Source organism: Eurosta solidaginis, chromosome 3 (genome assembly GCF_040869045.1).
Source record: "Eurosta solidaginis isolate ZX-2024a chromosome 3, ASM4086904v1, whole genome shotgun sequence".
NCBI classification, from domain to species: Eukaryota; Metazoa; Arthropoda; class Insecta; order Diptera; family Tephritidae; genus Eurosta; species Eurosta solidaginis.
In genome coordinates, this window is record NC_090321.1 from 217744336 (window position 1) to 217771258 (window position 26923).

Genomic DNA, 26923 nt, shown 5'->3' on the forward strand with positions numbered 1-26923 from the left:
TTCAAATTTAAAAAAAAAATAAATAAATAAAAACGTGGAGTTGACGTTTCGCAATCGGTACATAATAGTAGTTTAAATTCGGGATTTTTTTTTTTTTTTAATTTTAATTTCAAATATGAAAGAAAACGTCGATTTGACGATTCGCAATCGGTATATACATAGTATTATCAATTTGGCAATTTTTCTCAAACATTTTTCTTTCATGCTAAACAGTTACAAATAAATAAAAATAAAAGCATACATTACGGTTTCTTTGTTCCGTTTTTCTTCCAGCCTATATATAGGAAGATAGTATGAATTTTGAATATTTGTTAACTTTATTTAATTTTTTTTTTGTTAAAAACTTGGGAGTAAATTTTAAGAAATTTCCCATATTTCATAAATATTATTTTTTATAAATTTTTAGAAAGAAATTTCCGCTTTAACTTTTTAGGAAATTTTATAATTTTTAATAAACTTTATTTCAATTAAAAAAAAAAACTTTAAAATAAATATGTCCCAGTTTGTAAAATTTAAAAAATTCTAAAAGATTACCAAAAAATTAGAAAATCAAACTCTGAAGATGGCACAGCACCGAAACCAGTTAATACACTATATGTAATTTCCCGATTTGGCAGAAAACTAAAACAAATTGTTCATTTAAATGTGTGTGTTTATTTTTGAGATACGCATTTGACTATTCGTATCATTTATTTAACCTTTTATTAACTTTAAAAATTTTATTTGACCCAAATCTGGAAAATAAGCAGATTTTATTTAAATTTCAGGACAGCGTAGATAATATTTATTTTTGTTTAAAACTTAAGGAAAAATTGTACAACTTTTTGGTTTTTTTTCAGAAACATATGTCAATAAATTTAAAAAAAAGTTTTTAACTTCAAATTTCTCGAAAAAATCAAAACATGAATTAAATAAGTAGTATTTTTAAATTTTTTTAAATCCAAGCATGCATTCTGAAAATTTTGAATAAATATGGAAACCTCTTCCAAAGGCTATACGGATTTAAAGAAAATAGTTAATGCAAAATCCATTGGCAGGTTCATTATTCGTGGAAATCCCCGCGAAGTTATGAGATGCTTTAAATACTTAAAACCTTTTACTTTAATAAAAAAAAGTGTTGCAGTTTATAAGCAAAACTATTAAATGAATAGCAAAAACCCATTGAATTTAAGCAGTCGTCGGGGTTCGTTGAGCAGTCCATACTCATACGCAGAGAATTTAAAAAAAGATACTTTTCATTTGCTGCTTAAGTGCGTTGCTATGGAACACTTGTGTTTTAGTCCGGTTGAGTGGTTGTATAAAACGGACGATTTGAAATTTAAACGGATATTTTATTTACATTCCAAAAATTATCGCGCAGTGATAAACGACTGTGGCACCGTAATCTTTAAAAGCGGCCAAAATAGAAACAATAAATCGAAGTGCCGGTTACATTAAATGGTGGACTTGAAAAACTCGGCAGACAGCACCTCTGGTACTATTCGCCGTACGCGAGTATTGGAAACGGGTTCGCGAGTTCTATTTTTATACTCAGCGTGCTTTGCACACAGAGTATATTAACTTTGATTGGATAACGGTTGGTTGTACAGGTATAAAGGAATCGAGATAGTTATAGACTTCCATATATTAAAAACATCAGTATCGAAAACAAATTTGATTGAGCCATGTCCGTCCGTCCATCCATCTGTCCGTTGACACGATAACTTGAGTAAATATTGAGATATCTTCACCAAATTTGGTACACGAGGTTATCTAGACCCAGAATAGATTGGTGTTGAAAATGAGCGAAATCGGATGATAACCACGCCCACTTTATAATTTATACTTTTATTAACGGATCTGAACAAAATTGGGTACACATATTTTCCGTATAGCAGAAAATATTTCTAGTAATAATGGACGGGATCGGTTAAAGACCACGGAAACTTATATATAAAACAAATTTAAGAGGGTCGTAGACTAGAATAATAAGTTATAACTTAGCAAAGAATAGTTTTGAATCAATGATATTTCACTTATCAAGTTTTATTGTAAGAGGAAATGGGGAGACATTTTTTTTTAATGGGCGGTGCCACGTGTTATTTAGAAAAGTAATTTATCTGAAATGAAATGTACAATTGAAGCTCACGCTGAGTATATAATGTTCGCTTACACCCGAACTTCGACAACTTTACTGGTTTTGTTTGTGTTTCCTTTGCACGCTGACCGCGTCTCGTTGTACATATCCGCTTTACAGTAGTTACTTATAAGTAACCAACATAAGAGTCAAGTCGTTTGGAAGTTGAATTGTCTGGACAACCGGATTTGAGTGTGTCGCATATTTCTGGTTTTTTTTTTTCTAATCAAAAGTGCAGCAGACATCATTCACCTGCTTTGTGGAGTGCATTACCGCTTTTAGCTCAACAGAGATTAAAAATTTCAATTGCGTTTGCTGAATATTTAATTTAATTTTGTGTAAGAAACAGAAAGTGTAAGCAATGTAAGTGATATTTAAGGCTTAAATATATTTAAGGCTTAAATTAGGCTTTCAGCGCAAAAGTGATGTTGGTATAACTAGCACAGTGGTAGAGCAAGAATAGCAAAAGCTGAATAAACCTATTTTTTTTAGTCCCTGTTTACATTACTTTTGCGCTAATAGCCTTAAATAAATAAAAACAAATTATACTTAGGGTACATAAAGTTAAATATTGGCATAAATGGCTGTTAAATCTTAGGAAAGAAGATATTTTTACTTAAAACAAAGTTAAGTTGCGCAAGCCTTCAGATTGATTAGGCTAAGACAGTGATTTTGGGCCATATGCTTTAAACCAGTAAGCACTTTTTCGAAGCAATCACTCAAAATTTCAATATTAGTACCTGTGCGACCTGTGCTGAGAAATCTTTCTAATAGTATTCTGCGAGAAATTGCAATTATTCATTTAAAAGAAAATTATTTAAAATTAAGTCGAATCATGTGTAAGATTTTTTACGCAGATTTTTAACTTTAATGTTCTCCTTTAAAGCTTTAATAGAATATGAGTAACGAGAGTACTATTTCGTCTAACTAACCCAACCCTAAATGGCAACCCTACTCAAAAATTTGCCTATTGTAATGCGGAGTGAAATACCTTTCGTTTGATACCCATATCGGCATTTCTCATGCAATTATTTTTTAATATCGAATAGGGGGCAACCCTAAATGGCAACCCTGCTCAAAATGTCCCTATTGCAATGCGGCGTGAAATGCCTTTCGTTTGATACCCATATCGGCTTATCTCATGCAATTTTTTTTATTTCGAATAGGTGGCAACCCTAAATGGCAACCCTACTCAAAAATGTCCCTATTGTAATGCGGAGTGAAATACTTTTCGTTTGATACCGACATCGGCATATCTCATGCAATTTTTTTATAATTTCGAATAGGTGGCAATCTTGTGAAACATGGGTGGCAACACCTAGGTAGAAAGTCTTAGAAGGTGATATATTATCTCTGTGCCAAATTTCATTTAAATCCGATGAGCCGTTCCCGAGATCGTTCGGCTATACAAACAAACAAAAATTGCTCGTTTAAATTTATAAGATTTCAAGTTATTACTATCAAAAATGGACTTATTTACTTTTATGCATATGCGCGGCCCATTATGTTGGTGTCTGCATATAGCTCCCAGAGCCGCTTCATTTGATATAGCAGGATGGGTATGTACTATAAGTAACTTCTAGAGCATGATTTTCGTTTGCGATGAGAGAGAACTTTACTGGTCAATTTCCTACATATCTCAGTGGCAAGAGTTTTCTTCGCTGGTTTTCTAGCATCAAATAAAGGAGATCGCTTGCTTGGCTATCACCCTGTCCAAAACCTCGTTTAGTTACGAAGGGATCGGAGAGTACTTTTCCAATTCTGAATGAGTTTGTGGGTGTTTTGCTTAACGTCAGCCGTTTAATTTTTGTGGAATTTTTAGAGTTTGACCTCGGCTTAAAACCTATCTGTCACCTGTTAGGTTAGGTTGAACTGGCCTATACAATAAAGGCCTTATATAGACTCAATGTGTCCATGGTGTTACCAGAATTTGTTGACGATGAAACGTAGATACAGAATCAGGTGCCGAGACTTATATTATAGAAAACCTCGGTCCTCTTGGCAAATAATGGAAATTTTTGTGCCTGTCTGTGTCTATCGCTGGAGTTTTTGGTAAAATTTTGAAGCGTTATTCCTGGTGGCTTGCAGTTGAATGCCTTTCTGTCTTTGCTTTTTTCTTCCTGTGAAGGCGTATCGCTTCTCTTTTTTGCTGCCGGCGGCGTTTACACATTTCTATTCTTAATGCCTTCCGTGTTATAAAATGTTTTAGAGATATGCTCCTGCATTCCATCGGCTTATGCTCTCAGAGAGCGCATTTGAGTCTTTCGACGTCTAACTCTACTTGTTTTATTCTTTGCACAAACATAGCTGCTTTAAATAAAAAATTACCCCATCAATTTTATAGACATTTAAGAACTTAGATTTAAAAATGTTTATTCTACGCAAGGCATTGCTACGAACGAACACAAACTCAGTACTGTAGCGAGAAAAAGTGTTATTGTGTGAGTCGTAAATCCACTGTCCTCTTTCATTTGGCTCACGAATTTTGTTTTTAATGACAAAGTAACCTTTTTAGCCAGAGGTTTTAAGACCTCCACTTAATCTTCAACACTTTGAAGCCTTTGCGGATGGTTCCACGCAAAGCACTGAACTTGACATCTTAGGTTGTCTAAAATATAATATCCCTAACGCGTCAAGTATGCTGCGAAAAGTAATGGGGACGGATCTTCGTGATTATTTTTCTGATTACATATCTTCGAAACTTCCAAAGTCGATATCAGCCTTGACAGTTAAGTCCATTCTGGCAACATAAGTCATTGCAAGCCACGGTCGCAGTATGCTCGCCTTCGCACATATACAATAGGCTTTTTATACATACACAATAAATCTTCAATAGTGAGAGTAGGTTAGACGAGCAGCAATACAACCACCCTAAGTACTTATTTTTTGTGTAATTCACCAAACATTCTCATATTAAGCATTTTCTTTATGAAGAGCACTATTTTTTCTTGGAAAATTGGATATAACAACAGATAATTTTTGTATTCAAGTCATCGCTCACATCCAAGAGGTAACTGATTTTTTAATGGTTTTGGTTTCTAAAACCCGCATGAACATGGTTTCTTATTTTTTTTTTCTTAATCCAGTTAAGTTGTCCGCTTTCGTCAGCGTTATATGCACATGAAATGGTACTTGAATTAAATCCAGGTACCCTAAATATTTTTATCATAACAAATTTTGAAATAACTTTTATACACGGTCCCTGCTATAAGAACAACTATCATTCTTTTAAATCAAATAATAATGAATAAATATAAATTGTGTCAATATTTATACTAACTATAAGTTTTGTTGTTTTCGCCTTTGAGGTCATTGAAATATGATAATAATAATAATAATAATACCCAACGGCTTAATACCTCCAAAAACCCGCCCGACCGGCGCAAGGGGCGCATCCGCATGACGCACGGATTTGTTGTTGATAGGCGGAGTTTTGTTAAGCGTCGAGATCTAAAACTGCTCAGCGACAGAATAAAAATCACCAGCTGAGTGCTATACATAACAGTTAGAAATTATACATATACATATTACATTGTTAAATAAGTGAACATTTTTAATTTATTAGATTTTTTTTTTGTTAAGAGTTAAGATAGGATAAGACAGTTTTCTTTATGGTAAAAAGTGAATCCGTTATATCAAATGAATTAGAATGAGAGTTAAAATCATGAAAAGGTTCATTTAATTCGAAATTAGTTCTACACTGCCTCAAAAGGAGAGGTTTGTAATGTCTTTACACCCGTGATGGGACGTTAAAGTTTACTTCGTTCAAAAGAATTGGACTAGAAATCAGTCCATTCAAGACGCATAGTATTTATCTACGACTTGCAAGAGTTGGAAGATTGATAAGCTTCAACCGACTAGTGTAAGGTGGAAGTTTATACGCAGAGTCCCACTGAAAATTCCTGAAAGAGAAAAGTAGAAATTGCTTTTGTATTGATTCAAGTCTATCTGCATGAACTCGATATTGTAGATTCCAGACTATTGATCCGTATTCTAGTATGGGTCTAACTAAAGTGATGAAAAGAGCTTTAGTTACATAAGGGTCACTAAATTCTTTGGACCACCGTTTCACGAATGAAAGAACACCTCTACTAGCATTAGTATAAAGGTTGAAACTAAGTTTAGCATCTATCGTGACTCCCAAGTCATCAAAAAATTTTACTGATAGAAGACAAAAATTATTAGTTACCTAAGAGGCTGCTGGCAAAGATCTTTGAGATAGGCACATGAATTTGCATTTATTGAGGTTCAGCGGCTTTGAATTTACGTTGCACCAATTAACTAACTAGGCAGTTTAAATCCGCTTGAAGCAAGGGACGTTCTTCGATAGACGCATAAGACCTAAAAAGTTTTACATCATCAGCATACATTAAGATTTTGGAATATTTTATAGTGGTACAGAGATCATTAATAAATAGCAAGAACAGAATTGGACCAAGGTGGCTGCCTTGTGGGACGCCAGAGGGAACATCGATGATATTTGAAAAAGTATTTTTAAAAATAACTTTTTGCGTTCGACCGCAGAGATACGACGAGATCCACTGGGTGAGACCAAGTTGAAAGCCAAGCCGATCCAGCTTGTAGATAAGTAAGGAATGGGATACTTTGTCAAATGCTTTACTTAAATCAGTATAAATAACATCTGTGTGAAGATTTTCTCTAAATCCCTTAGAAACATGAGTTGTGAATTCAAGTAGATTAGTAATGGTAGATTTGCCTTTACAGAATCCGTGTAGCGGTTCTGCAATCAAAGTAGAAATGGGAAATGTTAGCTGATTGGTGACGATAGCTTCAAACAATTTTGGGATGGCCGATCAGGAAAGGGAAGGATGGTAAGGATCTTCAGGTACAGTAAGAGGTTCACCCCGGCTTAGAGTACATTTTGATGTATCGTCAACAAATACCAAATGAAGAGTCCTCCCGAACATGTTATGAATTATTTTTATCGGTTTAAGTCGAAGTTCAGTTATTTTGGCCTAAAAATCGTTGTTGGACAGGTTTGAAGAAATAGGTACAATATCCTGGTCAGATATGGTCCATACTATATGCGTCAGATTAAAGTCACCCAGGACTATCATCGAATCAATAGGCTTCAGCATTGAATTAACAATTTTGAGCAGGGAAATATGATCCATATACACCGAAGGGTCAGAAGATGGTGGGATATAGCAAACGGCGATATAAACACAACCCATTCCGAGCTTGATTCTAATGCATTTGAATTCTGTAGAATCATCTGAAGGTACAGAAGAATGTACCGCAAGCAAAACTCCACCACCAATTCTGTTCAAGCGGTCATTTCTGTATATTTGGTAATCATGGCAAAGAATCTCGGAGTTAAATATATGAGGTTTTAGCCAAATTTCAGTTAAAGAGATAATGTTGTAATTGCAGTTAAATGATTTCAAATACAATTCAGTTAGTTTAGTGTTTAAACCTCTAACATTTTGGCAAAACAAATCTAGGACCGATTTAACATTCCGTTTTTGATGCAATATTGTTATATGGAAGTGTAGCAAGATTTGAAATATTAGTATTACGCCTCTTCAATTAAGTAACATTGCTTGATAAGCAAACTTTTGGTACTCTCTGGAGCATAAAAATGGTTAAGTTCGCGTAAAGCCAAACATTATAAAACTCCTGTAGGGAATGGGAGAAATTTCTAAGAACTAGTTCTATAGAAGCTAGATTATCACTAGTTTCAAGCTGAAAAGCATGTAGAAGAGATTGAGGGATTGGTTCCGAATTCATTAGAAAAGCACCAGTTCACAACTAGACATTTTCCCTACAGGGACACTACAGGTTTTATTAATGCCAACACTGAAATAAGAAATATTTGAACACCGACAATCGTCCCGAATTTTTATACAATGAACATTTCCGGAAAATAGGGGCAGTCTTTTCTATATTAGGTTACTTTTGCGAATTTTGTTTTTTTTTTTGTTTTTGACATTATAAGTCCACTAAAAGTGTATCAGTACCGGAAGTTAATCAGTGACTAAACAACGCAATGACTTTAGAGGTGTAGCATAACTTACATCCGACCATTTCCTCCCCCGCATAACGCGAATTCAATCACCGTAATAATTCACCTTAAGATCCAAATATAGTATCGAATTACAACAATAACAATAACAAATCTCTAAATTGCATTAAAACATATTAGAATAAAGCTGAGCCTAATAAACACGCAAGACGTTTTTTTAACTCACGAAAACTAACGACGTTTTTTGCCCGAACCAAAATGGACATGCTTTACGACAACCTAAGACCTGTATGCGAACGTATAAATGTAAACGTAAAAATGATGACAATTTGTGATCGGTCGCACCTATTGGATGGGGCGAAGCACTGCTACAACAACAACAACAACAACAACATTAAAATGTCACGCAGAACAAAAGTTCGAAATCGAGTGAGCATTTTATGCAGTTAACTCAAATTCGAGTTATAAATATGCTATCGTTAACAAAAATTATCGATGAGTTATCCACTTATTGTCAAAAAAACTAATTGTTTGTCATCGGAAAAATATCTATTTGTTATCGGAAATGTATCAGTTCGTTATCGAATAATATAACACTTCGATTACACATCGATATCTTTGCGTTAGCAAAACAATAGCTTTCCGGAAATTAGTCGTTAACTTCGTGATTATTTTTCAATAGCGATTCGCTATTTTTTTTTATTAAAAATAGATAGCAAGTCGACATACTTTCCAAAATCCACAAATTCCACAAATCGATAACATCTCGATAGATTTTCGATACTTAACTGATAATTCACAATAACACTCTTTATCAACACCTATCAAACGATTAAAATTCCAATAACAATGCGATAATAAAAACAGTCCGATAACATTTCGTATTTTTATTAAATAAAATTTTCCGAACCTTGCAAAAAAGGTTCTAAATAGTCGCAAAATGATCCCGAAGTATAGTCCCACTAATATAATCCCCAAAAAGCACTGAAATGCTTTCAAGATGATTCGTGCAAACAGTCCCGAAATATTCCCTAATATAATCCGAAAATAGTCTTGAACTGGTACCTAAAACAATCCCAAAAATTAAAAGTTATAATTCCGAAAGGATCCCAAATTACTCCCAACATTACTACAAACAAGAAAGGGTCTAATTTCGGGTGTAACCGAACATTAAAAACTCAGCGTGAGTCTCAATTTTACAGTTCATTTCAGATAAATTACATTTTCCAATTGTTATGTAATGTCTGATCGGAATAGGGGTGTGGCACCGCCCATTAAAAGATGTCTCCCAATATCTTTTTACAATAAAATTTAGTAAGTGAAATATCATTGATACAATTGATTTTTCGCTAAGATACAGTTTATTAATATAGTCTACAAGCCTTTTAAACATCCTTTATATATAAAAGTGGGCGTGGTCTTTAACCTATCCCGTAAATTTTTACTATAAATATTTACTGCTATAAAGCAAATATGTGCACCCAATCTTATTACAATCTTCGAGTTATGGCTCCCGAAACATAGAAAATTGCTTGGGCAAAAAAGGGGCGGTACCACGCCCATTTTCAAGAATTTGAATTTTTTGCTTTTTCTTGTTATAATTCCATTTGGGAAATGAAACACGATTGATAAAGGATTTACAGATGAACAGACGCACGAACGGACAGACATGGTTTAATCAAATTTTGTTTCGATACTGAGGATTTTAATATACGAAAGTCTATATCTATCTCGATTCCTTTATATCTGTACAACCAACCGTTATCCAACGTTAGTATACTCTGTGTGCAAAGCGCGATAGTATAAAAAGTCTTGAAATGATCCAAACATTTTTCCCAAACTGTCCCGGAAATATTTCCCGTACGACCCTAAAATTATAAATCTATTTTGGTTACAAAATAAGAGTTTTAAATAAACTGTGCAAAGAGTAACCGTAAAATGTAATCCCTGCTTTAAACATTTCAGTTTAACGTTTTTGTCTAGAAAAATTTTCAATAAAACTAAATAATCTATGAAACCTTAACTGTATTCAATTAAAGCGACATACAAAGGAATTATCATTTTTCATCATTTGAATGACGTTCCTCTCGATTGAGTGCCTCATATTGGCGTTTAATATTTTGATTAAAGTTGATTGATTTTTAATAAATTGTTTATTATTTATGTATGTACATATGTAATATTTTCATTTACGATTTTACATTCGTTTGATCAGCAGATGTTCGAAAGGGGTTTTGTTGTTGGCGATATTGTCAATCAATTATTTTAATGAATGAAGACTTATTTAAATGAAAATTAATTCAAACTAATGGAACATTTTATTTATTGAATTATTTGGAAATTTTAGAAATGTAACAGGAAAAGCCTTCATTACAGGCCATACAATTCCGTAAAAGTCATTGCTGAAGTATTATTTATGGTGTTATCCAAACGGATGCGTTACGCCACTTAAAGCTATCCTAGATGAGTGATTAATGACGCAAAATCACTCAAACGTTGTTTTTGAACTAACATTAGAGTATCAAATAAGAAAACTAAAATATTGAGCAAAATGGGAGTGGATCTGAACCTTTACAGAACGAATACTTCATCAAATTCGCAGGCTGGAACGCGGTAGGCGCTTTTTGAGGGTTACTCCGAAAGGGTATTAAATATAGTACTTAACTGTGTCTACGTACCAACATATTATGGTACCGCCGTGGATAATAACTGTTTCTATCGGAAACTAAAATAGACACCCGAGATTTCAAAGCAATGACAAATGTATGCTGAAGGAAACAATTATCCTCACTGATAGATAGGAAAGAAGGTGGCGAACACCTGCCAACAAACTATGCTCTCCGCCAGGCTACTTTGATGAAATGAGAAATAGCAAAACGCCAGTAAACCATGAACGTCAAAGAGTTGGCAAAAAGCAACCATCAATTCATATCCAAAATATTTTGGAGTGAGCACGTGGCATCAGATATTTGCCCTACCCAATGTACAAAAAATACGATTTCTCAAACCAACCCAAGTTCTGTTTGTGTGTACGACCAAGGCCCTAACTCGATATTACGATAGAATCGAGGTAGTGCTGCTTCAGGTTTGTGAAATTTACTACCGATAAAATTTCCATGATAAAAGAATCGATGTTGTTTCTTTAGCATGTTGCTTTAACTAAGTTAAGCATCTCCTGAGGTGCGCTGCTCACTTCGTCTGATGTTCCCAAGCATGTCAGACCTTGAACCTTCCCAGCCATCTATTCTAGGACTAATACTTTGTAAGGTTTGTTGAAGGAGCTCATACTAACTCTCCCAAATACTGCGCTCAAACATTCACACAAACATATCAAGTTGACACTCTGCAAGCCTAATATTCTCATAAAATGATTTCCTATTTTTTTTTTTTTCCTTTTTTACAGCATGGCAGAACCGAGTACCTCCAAATCAGACGAGTTACAGTCTTTGACTACAAAAAATGGCAGAACTCCACAAATATACTCAGGACCAAATACAACAACACACATACCACTTGGTGAACAAAGTCTTGCTGTACGGCGTCAAGCCTTAATGGTTTTCTTGGGTAATATTGGATTGCTCGCGGCTGGTATGGCATTGGGTATGCCAACGGTCACTATGCGTCAATTGACTGACCCCAATGAATCAGTACATTTAAGCGAATCGCAAGCATCTTGGTTTGGTAAGTTATGTGCTGCAACATAGATGAATCAATTGCTTTGTTCAAACTCATCATTTTGCATTCATAACAATGACTTGCTTATTTTGCATTGGATTTTCTTTGATTTTGTTATAATTTTTATTTTATTTATTATTTCAGCTTCAATCAACACTCTTTCATGTCCATTAGGTGGTTTAGTTTCTGGCATTTTATTGGACAACTTGGGTCGCAAGTATACGCTCATCGTACTGAATGTGATTGCTTTATTTGCTTGGCTGTTGATGGCTTTTGCTGTTGAAGATGATGCCGATGTCGTTTTCATACAATTGCTGCTATCGCGATTTTTTATTGGTAGGTTCAATTGATAAGAGGGACAATAATTTGACTATTTATATTTTACAATTATTTGTTCTAAATACCGAGACGGCTCAATAATTTCTATGATAAGATACTTTAGTCAAGCAGGTTAAGGTAAGACCTAAAAAATAAGCAATTATAAGTTTTAGATTGAGTCTGGTTTTGTTTCGGGTCTCGAATTTGTTTCAATCCTGCGAGTACATAATAATTCTGATAAGTTCACTGAAAGAAAAAAGCTGGTAAAATCAATCGTATTAATCAACTTCGCACAATATCTTGATTTTGAATTGACAGTCTCAACAGTCAAATCAACAAAAAAAAAAGTTCATCATACGCAAGCCATAACTCTGCTAATAAATAATAAATAGAAGGCGAGATATACCTCCGAAGAGATTTAGGTCAAGCTTCTCTTCCAATTTGCGTCGTTTCCCCTTTAATTTCCCCACAAATTTTCGGGACGGGACCTACATGTTTTATGTCGACTCCGAAATATACTGGGTGTGTTTGTCAAACCACTGCCAAGGGGCGTCTTCGCTTATAAAAAGGCTTTCTCATAGAAAAAACTTTTCTTTAAAACTTTTGTTTTGCTTTGCCCAGGACTGAAATCTTGGATCTTCGGTTTGGTGACCGAAGTACGCTAAAACTACAGTACGGCGGCAGCCTGACGCTTTAAATTAAGCTCTGCGGTAGCTACTCCTTATAAAAAGAAACTTTTTTAGTTGAGATTAAGGGATTCAAGGGGTTTCCAGCGCAGTCTTTAGCTTATTCTAGCCAATTTGCAACCTCACCTTCTCCTGGCTTTTCCTGTTTATGTATTAGACGAAGCTCTGGCGAGGAGGGAGGTGAATAACTTCGATGTTTCAACGTGGCCATATCTTTCCGTTCTTGAGATGGTCTATAAGGTTCAACGTGCTGGTATTGGTGTTTTTTTTTCGTTAAGTACCGGATCAGTTTCTGGTAAGGAGCATCAATATCGATAAACCTCCCCTACGGCAAGTCTTTTTATCGCTACAAAAAGAAAAGAAAAACCATCATATTCACTACCTGCTAGAGATATACGTCGCCGAATGTCAAAAATAACGGAGCGGCGGCGGCGTCCGTCTCGTTACTCTATTTTCTACTCTTTAAGACTGTTTAGTCCATTTATTGTTCATGTCGAAAATTGGTCGGATATGGTCGAAAGTGGTATCAACGGATGCGCATCACTGCCACATATAAGAAACTTATAGCGAAATTTAACTCTTTCTAATCGTTCAAAAGTTATTTAAAAAAACAGGCGCTTTCGATGTCAACACCGATTTGCATCCCAAGGCAGTCGAACTAATGACCGTGTGTGATACTACCCTCATGTGGACAGTCGAACTAGTCTGAAAACTGAAGCTACGCGGTCATCAATAATGATCTCTTATATCATAAGGGCGGAAAACAGCAGTTAACATCTTTCAACTTAAAATCGGTCGACTTTCATTCTAAAATATCGTTTTGATTTACCGAAGACTATTGAAATCAATGGTGTAAACACAAAAGTCTACAAACTTTGGTCTACATTTAAAAAAAATTATCCAGGGTCCTTGTAAAATTTTAAATATGTAGATGCGCAGAGGATTATACGATTTTCACCCATGAGTTACGCAATGACATCCACTTAGACTGCTTATGATTTCGAGGGCAGAATCTTTGGCCGAATAATCACTCCCTAACGATTCAAGGTGTTTCTCTGGTGTAGCTTGGCAGCATAGCGCGAACAAAACATCGGTTAGAAAGTCTTGGTAGCTACACCTAGAGCTTCCAGGAAAGTGACGTCGACGAAGGTATGAGTTGGAAGTCGCAGTCCTACAGCTTCTGTGCTGGCATATGGTGTGAGGGTCAGGAGGCGTGGTAGCGACTGATGGTCGGAATTGCTACTGTTTGCACATAGGGAATTGTAGCTCTTAACAGTCGAAAAAACTGCAGGCGCTCAGTGCCACGACAGTCATCAGTAATAATAGATCATTAATAGCAACACATGAATGAAAGAAATTGTGTTCGCGATGATAATTAGGAGTTAAACCCAGGTGTAACTACGCTTTGCACGAGATATACAGACAAAACTGTGACCATTTTATGTATCTCTATATCTTTTCAGCAGACACAGCAGTACCAATTCCAAAGACCGGGGTTAGGTTCGAAGTCTCTCTGGAGTCAGTAAACGAGGAACAAACCCCCTGCAAGGAGCTACTCCTGACAATTTTTCAACGATGTGCGAGATTTTGAGGCAAAAGCCCCGGATCTTTCCGAAATGGCCAAAACGTTGATTTCCTTAAATACATACAAACAAAACCTTTCCTAAATATTATTTTTTTAAATAGAAAAACCAAGCTTTTTAAAGTAAGAACACCGCGGTACGCCGGCGCGCCGCCCACGCCGCCGCCGCCGATAAATTGATCGGCGTAAACCTCTACTACCTACTGATAACAGCAGCCAAACACTCATTTTGTGAATCGCTGTGTTGCAACCAAAAACTTACCGATAAGAATACTTCAATTGTGTGATGCCCTGCGTTATCCTAGCAAAACCTATGCAGTTCAGTATAAAATGATTGGATGATTTCAGTATCCAGCAGCTGAGAAAAGCGGTCGTTGATACCGTGTTAATCTCTTCAAAGCCTTTTCTCTCCTGACTGAAATTTGAACCCGCACTCATGCAATGATCATATTTTTAGGAAGAGGATCGCCCGAAGCCTGTCTTGTTGTTATTAAACTTTTTCCAATTGCCTTCTGCTACATATATTTACACTTTCGTGCCGAACAAACTTTGTATAAGTATTTGCATGAACCGAAAACTCTGTTTTTTTTTTAGGGAAGAAGCACTTTCACTGTGAAGTACGGAGACTCAGTGGCCTAAAGGGGTACGCCACAGGGCGTTATCCTGTTTTCCCTCCTCTGGGTCGTGGTCGTGAACGACTACTCTAAAGTATACAATGCGAGGAGGAAGGAAACTGTCTGATGCTTATTTAGGCTTCGGGGCCCACTAGCATTCTTACCAGCTCCGGCTCCATCCCTAGCAGAACATATGAACACAGTATCGTGGTTTAAGTCCGACTGTTAACTTTACAACGTATATACCCTCGAGGGAGGAATGGGGTGGGGAGCTCGGCTAGGGCAGGGATATGGATGATACATTTTTGTAGGGGCTTATTTATAAGCAACCCGGAGTTGGCAGCTAATTTTGGCTGTGAGAAAAAAAAGGTGAATGCCAAGAGTTACTTTGGAACACCACTCGCTTCTTCCAGTCTGCTCCTGGAAACCTTTCCTTTGATCCAGCTAAGCAAACGCTGATTTGCCACCACCTCATTCCCATTATCGAAGTGTCAGAAACTTGCAATCGATCACAAAGATTATCGCTGAGTTATCGATTTTTGGATTTTTATCGATTTTTTTTCGCAATTTATCGATTTGTTGTTATTGATATTCGAGAACAATTACAAACGGTTACTAGGACAAAAGGTTACTTTTCGGGTGCTGAGCTTTGAACTCGAGTACACCTGCATTAATACTGGTGTTGAGGCATATTGCTCATTCACACAGCAACTTGAATGCCCTGCTGCCCTCTTTGGTATTTGTCTCTATCTGTTGCCTTTGTATTGCTATTCTTTTTATAAACAATTTGGTACATTGATTTGTTTTCGAAAACCTATAAATTTTATTTTCGAAAAGTTATCGATTTGTTATGCATTCAGTATTGAAAAGGTATCGATTTGCTTTAGAAAGCTTATAGATTGTATATGGAAAAGTTATAGGTTTGTTTTCGTAAAGTCGTCTCTTTGCTAAAAGAGTGTTAATAAGTTGTTATCGGTGTGTTATCGATGACTCATCGGTTTATTAGGGGGCAAATACCGACACACCTTCAACCTAAATGCGATTACACATGTGTAACCGGTCGATAACAAACCAAGAAGCCACCGATGACACGCCTGTAACAGCCTTATAACAAACAATATAAAAATAATTTTGCCTTCGATAATTAACGAAGCTCTTCTCAAATACTTCGAAATAATTTGCTTTAGATAAAGTCACATCTGATGTGATTTAAATTCAACACAGGGGGAGACCTAGTTAACTTAAAAATATTCGTTTTCTTGACGACCTGAATGTTTACGCGGTTCCCCCAGAAATTCAGAAAACAAAAATTCAGAAAAGCATTTTTTCAGAAAACATTAGTCAGAACTCTTTTTTCAGAAAGCCCAAATTCAGTAGTCACAACTCCGAAACAAAAATTCAGAAATCAAAATTCAGAAGTCAAATTTCAGAAGTTAAAATTCAGAAGTCAAGGTTCAGACTTCTGAATTTTTTTTTCAGCCGTCTGGTAACTTCCTGGAACACACCAACGTCGAAAAAAGGCGTTATATCCAATCGAATTATGGATGTATTATGTATAATAGCACCAAATTGAGTGAAGCCCAAACAAATAACTCTATCGAAGGGTGGCACAACGTCATTTGAAGTGTGTTTGGGACGCACCCTAACATATTTAATTTCATAGATAAAATAAAAAACGAACAGGCAATAACAGAAATAAAATTGCATTTTTCAGCTGGAGGCGAGCCATATCGAAAACGCAAGAAAAAAAAAAAAAAAAATAAAGACCTTGGCCAACATTTGTTTAAAATTATAAATTAATTTTTTGTTTTATTAACTATAAAGACACTCCGCGAAGGACGAGTTGATGGTCCTTTGCCGGATATAGATTGAAACGTTCCGGTAACAAATCACCATTAAGGTATTAGCCCAACCATTTCGAGAACGGATAATATGACCATACCGCCCTCCCACCCCATGGTTCTATGAAGAACTTGGGGTCGCCAGAGCCCTGCCTGCTAAAGATGTGTATGATACATTAATATTTGTAACAGAATTCCCCTCGCGTAGGTAAGGTTGACAATTGGGTGCGGAAGCTTTGGAGCTATAAAGCTTTGCATTGCTCTAATCAACCGCTTGAATCCCTGTAAATTCACTAGAAAAAGATAAACACGAAAACGTATTAATTAATTACATGCTTGCCATTGCACACAATTTTAAATTTTAGATTGTGCCAGTTTTTCTTTATATGTACAAAATACCTTCCAAATAAATAAACGAGAGAAATTTAATGTTTTTTCTGTCGTCTAATTTCTTTCTGAATTTTGACTTCTGAATTTCGCCTTCTGAAATTTCACTTCTGAAATTTCACTTCTGAGAATTCAGTTCTGAAATTTCACCTCTGAATTTTGTCTTTCTAAAAAAATGGTTCTGAAGAATGTTTTCGGAAAATTTGTGTTTCTGAATTTTTGTTTTCTGAATTTATGGGGGGACCGTTTACGCATCGAACTTTACGAGTACTTCGTACTCACACTTTTTTATACTCAGTTGAGCAGAGCTCACAGAGTATATTAACTTTAATTGGATAACGGTTGGTTGTACAGGTATAAAGGAATCGAGATAGATATAGACTTCCATATATCAAAATCATCAGGATCGAAAAAAAAAAATTGATTGAGCAATGTCCGTCCGCCTGTTAACACGATAACTTGAGTAAATTTTGAGGTATCTTGATGAAATTTGGTATGTAGGTTTCTGACCACTCATCTCAGACAGGTATTTAAAATGAACGATATCGGACTATAACCACGCCCACTTTTTCGATATCGAAAATTTCGAAAAACCGAAAAAGTGAAATAATTCATTACCAAAGACAGACAAAGCGATGAAATTTGGTAGGTGAGTTGAACATATGACGCAGAATAGAAAATTAGTAAAATTTTGGACAACGGGCGTGGCATCGCCCACTTTTAATAGAGGGTAATTTAAAACTTTTGCAAGCTGTAATTTGGCAGTCGTTGAAGATATCATGATGAAATTTGGCAAGACCGTTACTCCTATTACTATATGTACGCCTTATAAAAGTTAGCAAAATCGGAGGACCACGCCCGCTTTTAAAAAAAAAAAATTTTTTTAAAGTAAAATTTTAACAAAAAATTTTATATCTTTACAGTATATAAGTAAATTGTGTCAACATTCATCTCCAGTAATGATATGGTGCAACAGAATACAAAAATAAAAGAAAATTTCAAAATGGGCGTGGCTCCGCCCTTTTTCATTTAATTTTTCTAGGATACTTTTAATGCCATAAGTCGAACAAACATTTACCAATCCTTTTGAAATTTGGTAGGGGCTTAGATTCTGGGACGATAACTTATTTCTGTGAAAAAGGGCGAAATCGGTTGAAGCCACGCCCATTTTTATACGCAGTCGACCGCCTGTCCTTCCGTTCGGCCGACACGATAACTTGAGCAAAAATCGATATATCTCTACTAAACTCAGTTCACGTACTTATCTGCACTCACTTTGTATTGGTATACAAAATGGCCGAAATCCAACTATGACCACGCCCACTTTTTCGATATCGAAAATTACGAAAAATGAAGAAAATGCCATAATTATATACCAAATACGAAAAAAGGGATGAAACATGGTAATTGGATTGGTTTATTGACACAAAATATAACTTTAGAAAAAAACTTTGTAAAATGGGTGTGACACCTACCATATTAAGTAGAAGAAAATGAAAAAGTTCGGCAGGGCGAAATAAAAAACCCTTCAGATCTTGGCCGGAATACTGTTCGTGGTATTATATATATAAATAAATTAGCGGTATCCAACAGATGGTGTTCTGGGTCACCCTGGTCCACATTTTGATCGATATCTGGAAAACGCCTTCACATAAGTATCCTACTACCACCACTCCATTTTAAAAGCCTCATTAATACCTATAATTTGATACCCATATCGTACAAACACATTCTAGAGTCACCCCTGGTCCACCCTTATGGCGATATCTCGAAAAGACGTCCACCTATAGAACTAAGCCCCACCTCCTTTTAAAATATTCATTAACACCTTTCATTTGATACCCATATCGTACAAACATATTCTAGAGTCACCCCTGGCCCACCTTTATGACGATATCTCGAAAAGGCGACCACCTATAGAACTAAGGCCCACTCCCTTTTAAAAAGACTCATTAACACCTTTCATTTGATACTCATTTCGTCAAACAAAGTCTACAGTCACCCCTGGTCCACCTCTATGGCGATATCTCGAAAAGGCGTCCAACCTTAGAACTAAGCCCCACGCCCTTTTGAAATACTCGTTAACACCTTTCGTTTGATACCCATATTGTACAAACGCATTCTAGAGTCACCCCTGGTCAACCTTTATGGCAATATCTCGAAAATGCGTCCACCTATAGAACTAAGACCCACGCCCTTTTAAAATAATCATTAACACCTTTCGTTTGATACCCATATTGTACAAACGCATTCTGGAGTCACCCCTGGTCCACCTTTATGGCGATATCTCGAAAAGGCGTCCACCTATAAAACCAAGGCGCACTCCCTTTTAAAATGCCATTAACCCCTCTCATTTGATACACATATCGTTCAAACAAATTCTAGAGGCACCCCTGGTCCACCTTTATGCCGATATCTCGAAAAGGCAGCCACCTATACAACTACCACCACTCACTTTTAAAACCCTCATTAATACCTTTAATTTGATACCCATATCGTACAAACGCATTCTAGAGTCACACCTGGTCCACCTTTATGCCGATATCTCGAAAAGGCGACCACCTATACCACCGCTCCCCTTTAAAACCCTCATAAATACCTTTAATGTGATACACATATCGTACAAACTCATTCTAGAGTCACCCCTGGTCCACCTTTAGGGCGATATCTCGAAAAGGCGTCCACCTATAGAACTAAGCCCACGCCCTTTTAAAATACTCATTAACATCTTTCATTTGATACCCATATCGTACAAAGAAATTCTAGAGTCAACCCTGATCCACCTTTATGGCGATATCCCTAAATGGCGTCCACCTATAGAACTATGGCCCACTCCCTCATAAAATACTCTTTAATACCTTTCATTTGATACACATGTGATACCAACACATTCCAGGGTTACCCTCGGTTCATTTTCCTACATGGTTATTTTCTTGTTTTTATTTAACGACATTGTATCTCTCTCTCTAATGCCCTTCTATTTTTTGTTTGCAGGCGTCACTATGGGTATGGGAAGCGCTCCAGTGGGCGTATACTCTGCCGAAATTAGTTTACCGCGCATACGTGGACGACTAATACTGGGTTCATCTATATCGATAGCTACTGGCATTTTGGTAATCTATTTATTGGGATATTTTATACGTAACGACTGGCAGTTGATTGCAATACTTTGCTGTGCCTATCAATTTTTGGCTTTGCTTTGCGTCATACCAATGCCTGAATCACCTAGTTGGTTGGTGTCCAAAGGACGCATAGCAGAAGCAAAACAGGCGCTCAATTATTTTCGCGGCTTGGAAAAATCAAGTGAGTATTCTTTGCAGACCAACAATTGGGTCACTATTTAACTGCTTTTCTATCCCTTCCCTTCAAGGTGAAATCACAAATGCCGAAGTGCAAGCTGAATTTAATATATTACAAAAATCAATACAACTAGTCGAAGGTGTAAAGAAGCCACCATTTTTAGAATATTTACGCCAACCAGAGGTCTATAAGCCGCTACTAATACTCATGGGGCTTTTCGCCTTTCAACAGCTAACCGGCATTTTCGTTGTTGTTGTGTATGCTGTACAAATATCTCAGGAGGCTGGCGTCAACATAGATCCTTTTATGAGCGCGATATTTATTGGGCTTGGACGCGTAGTAACCACATGTATAATGCCCGTAATTTTAGAGTGTTGGGGTCGCCGTCGATCAGGACTAGTTTCTGCATTGGGCATGTGTGTTTGTATGTGCCTCTTGGTTGGTCACAGTTGGATCTCATTGTTACGCAGTATACCATATTTACCAGTTTTAGCCATTATCGCCTTCATTGTTTTGAGCACATTTGGTTTGTATACGCTGCCCTTCTTTATGATATCTGAGCTCTTTCCGCAAAAGGTGCGCGGTGCTGCATCAGGTCTCACAGTTTCTGTGGGCATGGTTTTTTCGTTTATTTGTATTAAGACATATCCTTCAATGAGAGATGTGGTGGGTTATGAGTTTTGCTTTGTCTTTTATGGTATTATGGCATTATTGGCGGCAATTTATATTTACTTAGTGCTGCCCGAGACAAGGGGGCGCACGTTGCTCGCAATTGAAGACCAATTTCGTACGGGCATTAAATCGCAACAATATCGCGCCACACCAGTACCGTTGCAGGAAGTTTCGACACGGTAAAGTGTGGCCGTAAGATGGGTCGTTAATTATGCTGTGCAACAAAATGGATTGACGAAAGAAAGACGTGTTTGTAGTATGGACGTTGCGTCTGCTTGGACAAAACAATAATTTTTATATAATATTTATTTGAGACATCACAATTTCTTCGTGTGAGCGCAGCGACAAAGATTCGGGAAAGCAAGCAGTCAATCAGTTTTAGCCAGTGATTCTGTTCTTCAAGCAGTCAAAATCTCATGCGCGAATTCTATGCTCAAACATTGTCCATGTAAACAAATACATACCACTAGAAAAAAAGTTGCGTTTGTATTCGAAGCTCTGCCGGCGTTGTACTAGATTAATTAAATTTATTCTTGCCGCCGAGGTATAGCTGCCGGGCAACGCACAAATTTGCTTGATGGTTACCATAGTAACGGGTAATTGTGTGCGTATCGGGTGATTGTCGCTTGCCCGGCCACCACACGAGCAGAAAGCATCAAGCGCCATTTGTATTGAAAATTCGTAGCTTACGGACGTAAACATGTCATCGGATGACGATTTTTTTTTTTGCTTGTAACTGCGGAAAAAAAGAAAAAAAATCATATTGCTTACTTTTTCATCACGGTTGAAATACCCTGCAAAAATTGTTGGATTACGTGTTCCATTTTCTTCATGTTGGAGTACTCTAACAATACTCCTTTGCAATGCATTTACGGACCACCATCAGCCGATCATTGCTCGTTTTTTAACGACCATGATCACGACACGATGACGATCGAACAGAGCTGCTAAAAGTAAAATATTGCATGCAAATAACTGATAATAAAATTTTACTATGGCAACTCTGATAAAATGCAACCGCGCACACCGGTTTTATGTATACATACTATAGTATGTATAGAGAAATATTAGTTTCTTTATTCACGCAAATGCTAAATAACGTAAGAATATTCGTAGTATATAATATAAAAGTTGTATTGCCCCTCTTTATTTACTTTCATTTATTCATTTCACAATTTCTCTTTAGTACTTTAGCATATGATCCTCTGTGGGTGCTCCATGGAGTACTACAGTAAAAGTACTTTGGAAAGTAGTCTCACGTATGTACTATGTGGAATACTGACAAACAAAGCGAGAGTGGGATCGCCTGCTCCTCTCCTAGGACATCACAATGTTAATTGGAGCACATTTTTTGTATGAATACAGATTAGTTTTGGAACACTCCTATACTCCTAAAGGAGTATTCCTTGCACTATTTATGGAGTACTCGCGTGTTTTGAAGGGTATGCTTCACACTTTATATTCCACAATGCTGGTAATCATTCGTATGTTTCAATAAACCGCAACGTAAAATCTTTTTCTTCCGCGAAGTTGCTCAAAACTAACACATTTATGATTGTCAACCACGTCGGCCACGATCAAATAGACCAGCTGTCAAGCGAAAAAATCTAAAAATTTTGATTTTCATCAACGCGAAGCCGACACAAATACGCGTGAGCACGTCGTCGCCCGATACGCACACAACTACCCGTTGCTATGGTAACTGTCAAGCAAATTTGTGCGTTGCCCGGCAGCTTATAGCTGGTTTTTAGTGTATACTGGAAATAATTACTAAGGAGTTCAAGAAAAAAGTCCGTTTTTGCATTTTCTACTCCACATCAGTAGTAGCAGCGAAAAATATGTCCTACTACAGCTCAGGCTCTAGACATGAATAGAGCAAAGAGCAGAATTATAGCACAATGAAGTGAAAGCAGTGCTCTGTGTCTGATATGAGATTCGTCTTGTTTTAGAGCGGAGCAATTAACAGAATGAAAGCTACGAAAGATATGCTATTTGTAGAGAAAACAATATTTTTGCTATATGTTCGGATGGGAGTGGCTTTCCGTGCTCATTTCGGGGTCACTTCCGTGATCATGTTCATTTCCGATTTTTTTAGGGTTCAATTCGGGCACATTTAGATTTTTTTCTGGGTTATGGACTCTGGGACTATTTCGGGAGCATTTTCGAATAATTTCAGGACCATTAAGGTCTTTTTTGGGGAGCTATAAAGAATAATTCTGCGAAATATTTTGGGGTGCTTCCGTGGTAAATTCGGGATCAATTTCGGGTGATTTTGTAACGATATCAGGGACTTTTCCGTGTTCCTTACGCGGCTATTTCAAAATTATTTTAGGTTCATTCTGGATCACTTTGGGTCATTTGAAGGCTATTTCGAGAAGATTCTTGGGATTACTACGGATTCCTCCTAAGGTCATTTATGGATTACTTTTGAATCTATTTAGGGTCATCCCAAAATTATTTTGTAGACTTTTTCGTTGTTTTTCGGGGTCAGTTTGTGACCTTTTCCTGATTTTTATGGACTATTTAAGGGTTATGCGAAGATCATTTAAGAGTCATTGTACACAATATACAATACACCGTCTTTTGTTAACCTTTTTGATAATTTTCGGGACTTATTCAGAGTCCTTTCTGGATAATTTCGGGATCATGTTCAAAGTCATATTTGGATCACTTCGATATCCTTCCGATGTTATTCAAATTCAGCTTTCTTCATTTAAAATTCAGATTCAAATAAAACAAATGGGTTGCAACTTGTTATTTACTTTGAAATTTATATCTTAAGTTTCTTAATCAATTTCATTATGCTATTTGCTCTGCTCTAAAACACGATGCGTTGCATGGGTGACTCTTTCAGTGGTCTTTCCTTTCATTATTTGTTCTTTTTATATTCATTTCATCTCTCCATTTTGTTGCCCAGTACTTGCTTTAAACTTAAATTTAAAGCGAATTTAATTGTTAGTTATTTAAAATATTTTGCAATAGATTTACAATGCACTGCAAGTGCTGCCATTAAGTTAAGTAAACGAAAAGTTTGCATTTTGTTTTGTACTGAAAGTAGTGTTTATTATAACTAATTTAATTTACTAGTTTAGTTTAAAATATTTTTAAAACTGTGATTGTGTTGATTTTCATGTAGATTATTTATCTGCATTAATTCATTATAAAGCATTCAGTTTTTATATAATTAGATATATAATAAAGTACTTCAAGTATGCCTGAACAAAACTAGTAATAAAATTTTATGAAATTTTTAGTTATTATGACTCCTTTAATTATGAATACTAATTACATTACATTATCTAATTAATAACTTGTGACTACCTAAAAGAAGTTGAAGAACCAAGTTAAATATAAAAAATAATTATAAATTGTGCTTTTATTCTTACTAGATAGAGTTCGCCCAGTGACCTATACCTTTACTTTCATTCCCTCCCTTTCCTTTCTTTTCATCTTCTTTCATCCCCTTACTTTGTTTTCTGAACTTTTCTTTTCTTTTCTGTTCTTGTTTTTATTTCATTTCCTTCCATTTAATTTTTATTAATTTTTGCTTGGTCTCATTTTCTTTCCTTTATTTGCCTAGCATTTCCTGTCCCATCCTTTTCTTTTCTCTTCTTGTTTTTTTTATTTCCTTTCCTTTAATTTTTCTTAATTTTTGCTTCGTCTCATTTTTTTTCCTTCATTTGCCTAGCCTTACCTGTCCCATCCTTGCGTGTCCTGTCTCTTTTTATTTTCCTTCATTTTATTTGGTTTGATTTTGTTTTGTTTTGCTTTTTTTATTTAATAAAATTTTTTTCTTTTATTTACTTTTTTCTTTTATTATACTTCATTTTATTTATTTTATTTTGTTTTGTTACATTACAACAAGTAGTATGCAAAATTGTTGCAACCGTCAGAACGAATAAGTACTCCATCTTGAATATTCTAATTTGTCTTTGTAAAAACTTTGAATATCAGCAAACAAAATTACACATTTACTCATATTTGCTGACTCTCCCGCAATAGTACCTCCAACAAAACAACTTTTCTAACAGACATGTAGACATATACGCCTCAGAATCTTTCTGTCTTTTGTGACTCCGATATGATGAAAATTATGAGCTATATATACCAAGAGTGTTCAGCAAATAAAGCAATTTTGGAACAAATATTTTCATTTTATTTTGAAATAAAATAATACAAATTTTTTTTTTCAGTTAAACGGTTTTATTGAAACAATACTTACTTGAAGTAATAACAATACTAAAAGTTAGAAAATAATTAGGTTGGTCCTAGGTACTAGGCATCACACTCCTCATCAATCTAGGGCGTTGATCAGACAATTAATTAAAAGCGTTGGACGCATTAAGCGTTGCTAAGCCTTCATCATCAGTACGCTTTAGGCACGCTGCGCTAACCATTTAGCTATATAGCGGTGGTTTATTTGACTGATAAATTGCTACTTCTATTCCTCTTTACCAACTATATTTAATCAGCGTTGCGACATCTGTTGCAAGACACTGATAATGTAGGATTTGTTTATTGTCAATTACTGTGTTTGACATTTCCCAAGTGCTCTTGGTTTATTAACCCATGCGTGGTATGCAGTGGCGGATTTGAATATTCGCCGCCCCTAGGCAATACATAACTTCCCGCCCTCATTTTCACAATAACAATATTTAACACAATGATTGCGATTTTCAGTGCTTTATTACAGTGTAGTTTGTTATTAATTTAAGCTTAACTTTTTTTCAAACATTCCTCATTTACATTTCTTTGCGTCTAGATTTTTCAGCTGCGAATTCGCGAACGACATCTTCAGAATAGATAGATAAAAACAATTCTGATTCTATCGTGAACAAGGCAAGAGCATTCAGTTTGTCTTCGCCCAATGAAGATCTGAGGTAGTTTTTCACGCGTTTTAAAACAAAACGGTCTCTCTGCTCTACAATTTGCAATAGGAATTGATACAAACATTCGCAACGCAATGTCAACATTAGAGTAAGAGTTATTCAAATTATCTCGTCTTAGCATTTTCAACAGTTCCAGCGGAGAATAATTAGAGATGTTCTTTTCGAAGCAGTATGCCTTGAAAAAGAGCTTTTCACTTCCCAAATTTTCCTCAAGATCTTGGGTGTAGTAGTTGCTCAATATGGTGGATTTCTTATGTAATTCTTCGTTGCTTAGATGTTTCATATCAGTGATAAGAGAAAATGTATAGCGCGAGACAATCAGAAGACTATATACTGCCTATTATTTGACGTACGACCAGACTTGACTTTCAGATTTTAAGTAGAGCTTACGGTTTCTTCTCGAACACAAGCGAGATTTGACAGCAATGACATTTAACTCAAAACATATTTATTATATACATGCATATATAATTTTGTTAAAAATATTTTATTTTTTTAACGAGACATCGAGAACACGACTTCTCGCGAGATTCTCGAATATCGAAATACTCGTCATACTCGCGAGCTTCTCGACTTTCAATTCCCGCAAGATTCTCGACAACCTCGTAATACTCGCGAGCTTCTCGACTTTTAATTCAGTCGCTGCATTGGCATTTCGGTGTTTTTAGTTGTGGATTTGTGGAAATTTTCGCTTGTGCTCCAGAAGAAATCATAAGCTATATATAAAGAGCTGATGAATCAATTATATTGAATTTCGATAAGCTCGCGAGCCTTACGTGTAATTCGAGATTCGAGAATCTCGCGAAAAGGTAAGACCCGCGACAAATCTCTTCTCGAATAGGTTCGAGAAATCGTTA

General features: G+C 36.0%; 1 protein-coding gene across 15 annotated transcripts; it reads left to right on the forward strand.

The window, feature by feature from the left end:
- Positions 1–1183: 1183 nt before the first annotated feature.
- LOC137245062 (facilitated trehalose transporter Tret1-like) lies at positions 1184–24542 on the forward strand. 15 transcript variants are annotated; one of them, XM_067775109.1, is made up of 6 exons: positions 1184–1589; positions 2237–2479; positions 11506–11783; positions 11922–12113; positions 20200–20508; positions 20576–24541. In XM_067775109.1, the coding sequence occupies exons 3-6, from the start codon at positions 11507–11509 to the stop codon at positions 21358–21360; spliced, it is 1563 nt and encodes a 520-aa protein (XP_067631210.1). In that variant the 5' UTR covers positions 1184–1589; positions 2237–2479; position 11506; the 3' UTR covers positions 21361–24541. The 15 variants fall into 15 exon arrangements, with proteins under 15 accessions (XP_067631210.1, XP_067631216.1, XP_067631217.1 ...); XM_067775115.1 differs by having other exon boundaries at positions 2350–2479; XM_067775116.1 differs by having other exon boundaries at positions 2355–2479.
- Positions 24543–26923: the final 2381 nt, after the last annotated feature.

Coding starts and splice junctions, on each gene's coding strand:
- LOC137245062 (XM_067775109.1), top strand. CDS start 11,507: ATGGCAGAACCGAGTACCTCCAAATCAGACGAGTTACAGTCTTTGACT. Junction 11,784..11,921: donor ATCGCAAGCATCTTGGTTTG/GTAAGTTATGTG, acceptor TTATTATTTCAG/CTTCAATCAACACTCTTTCA. Junction 12,114..20,199: donor GCTATCGCGATTTTTTATTG/GTAGGTTCAATT, acceptor TTTTGTTTGCAG/GCGTCACTATGGGTATGGGA.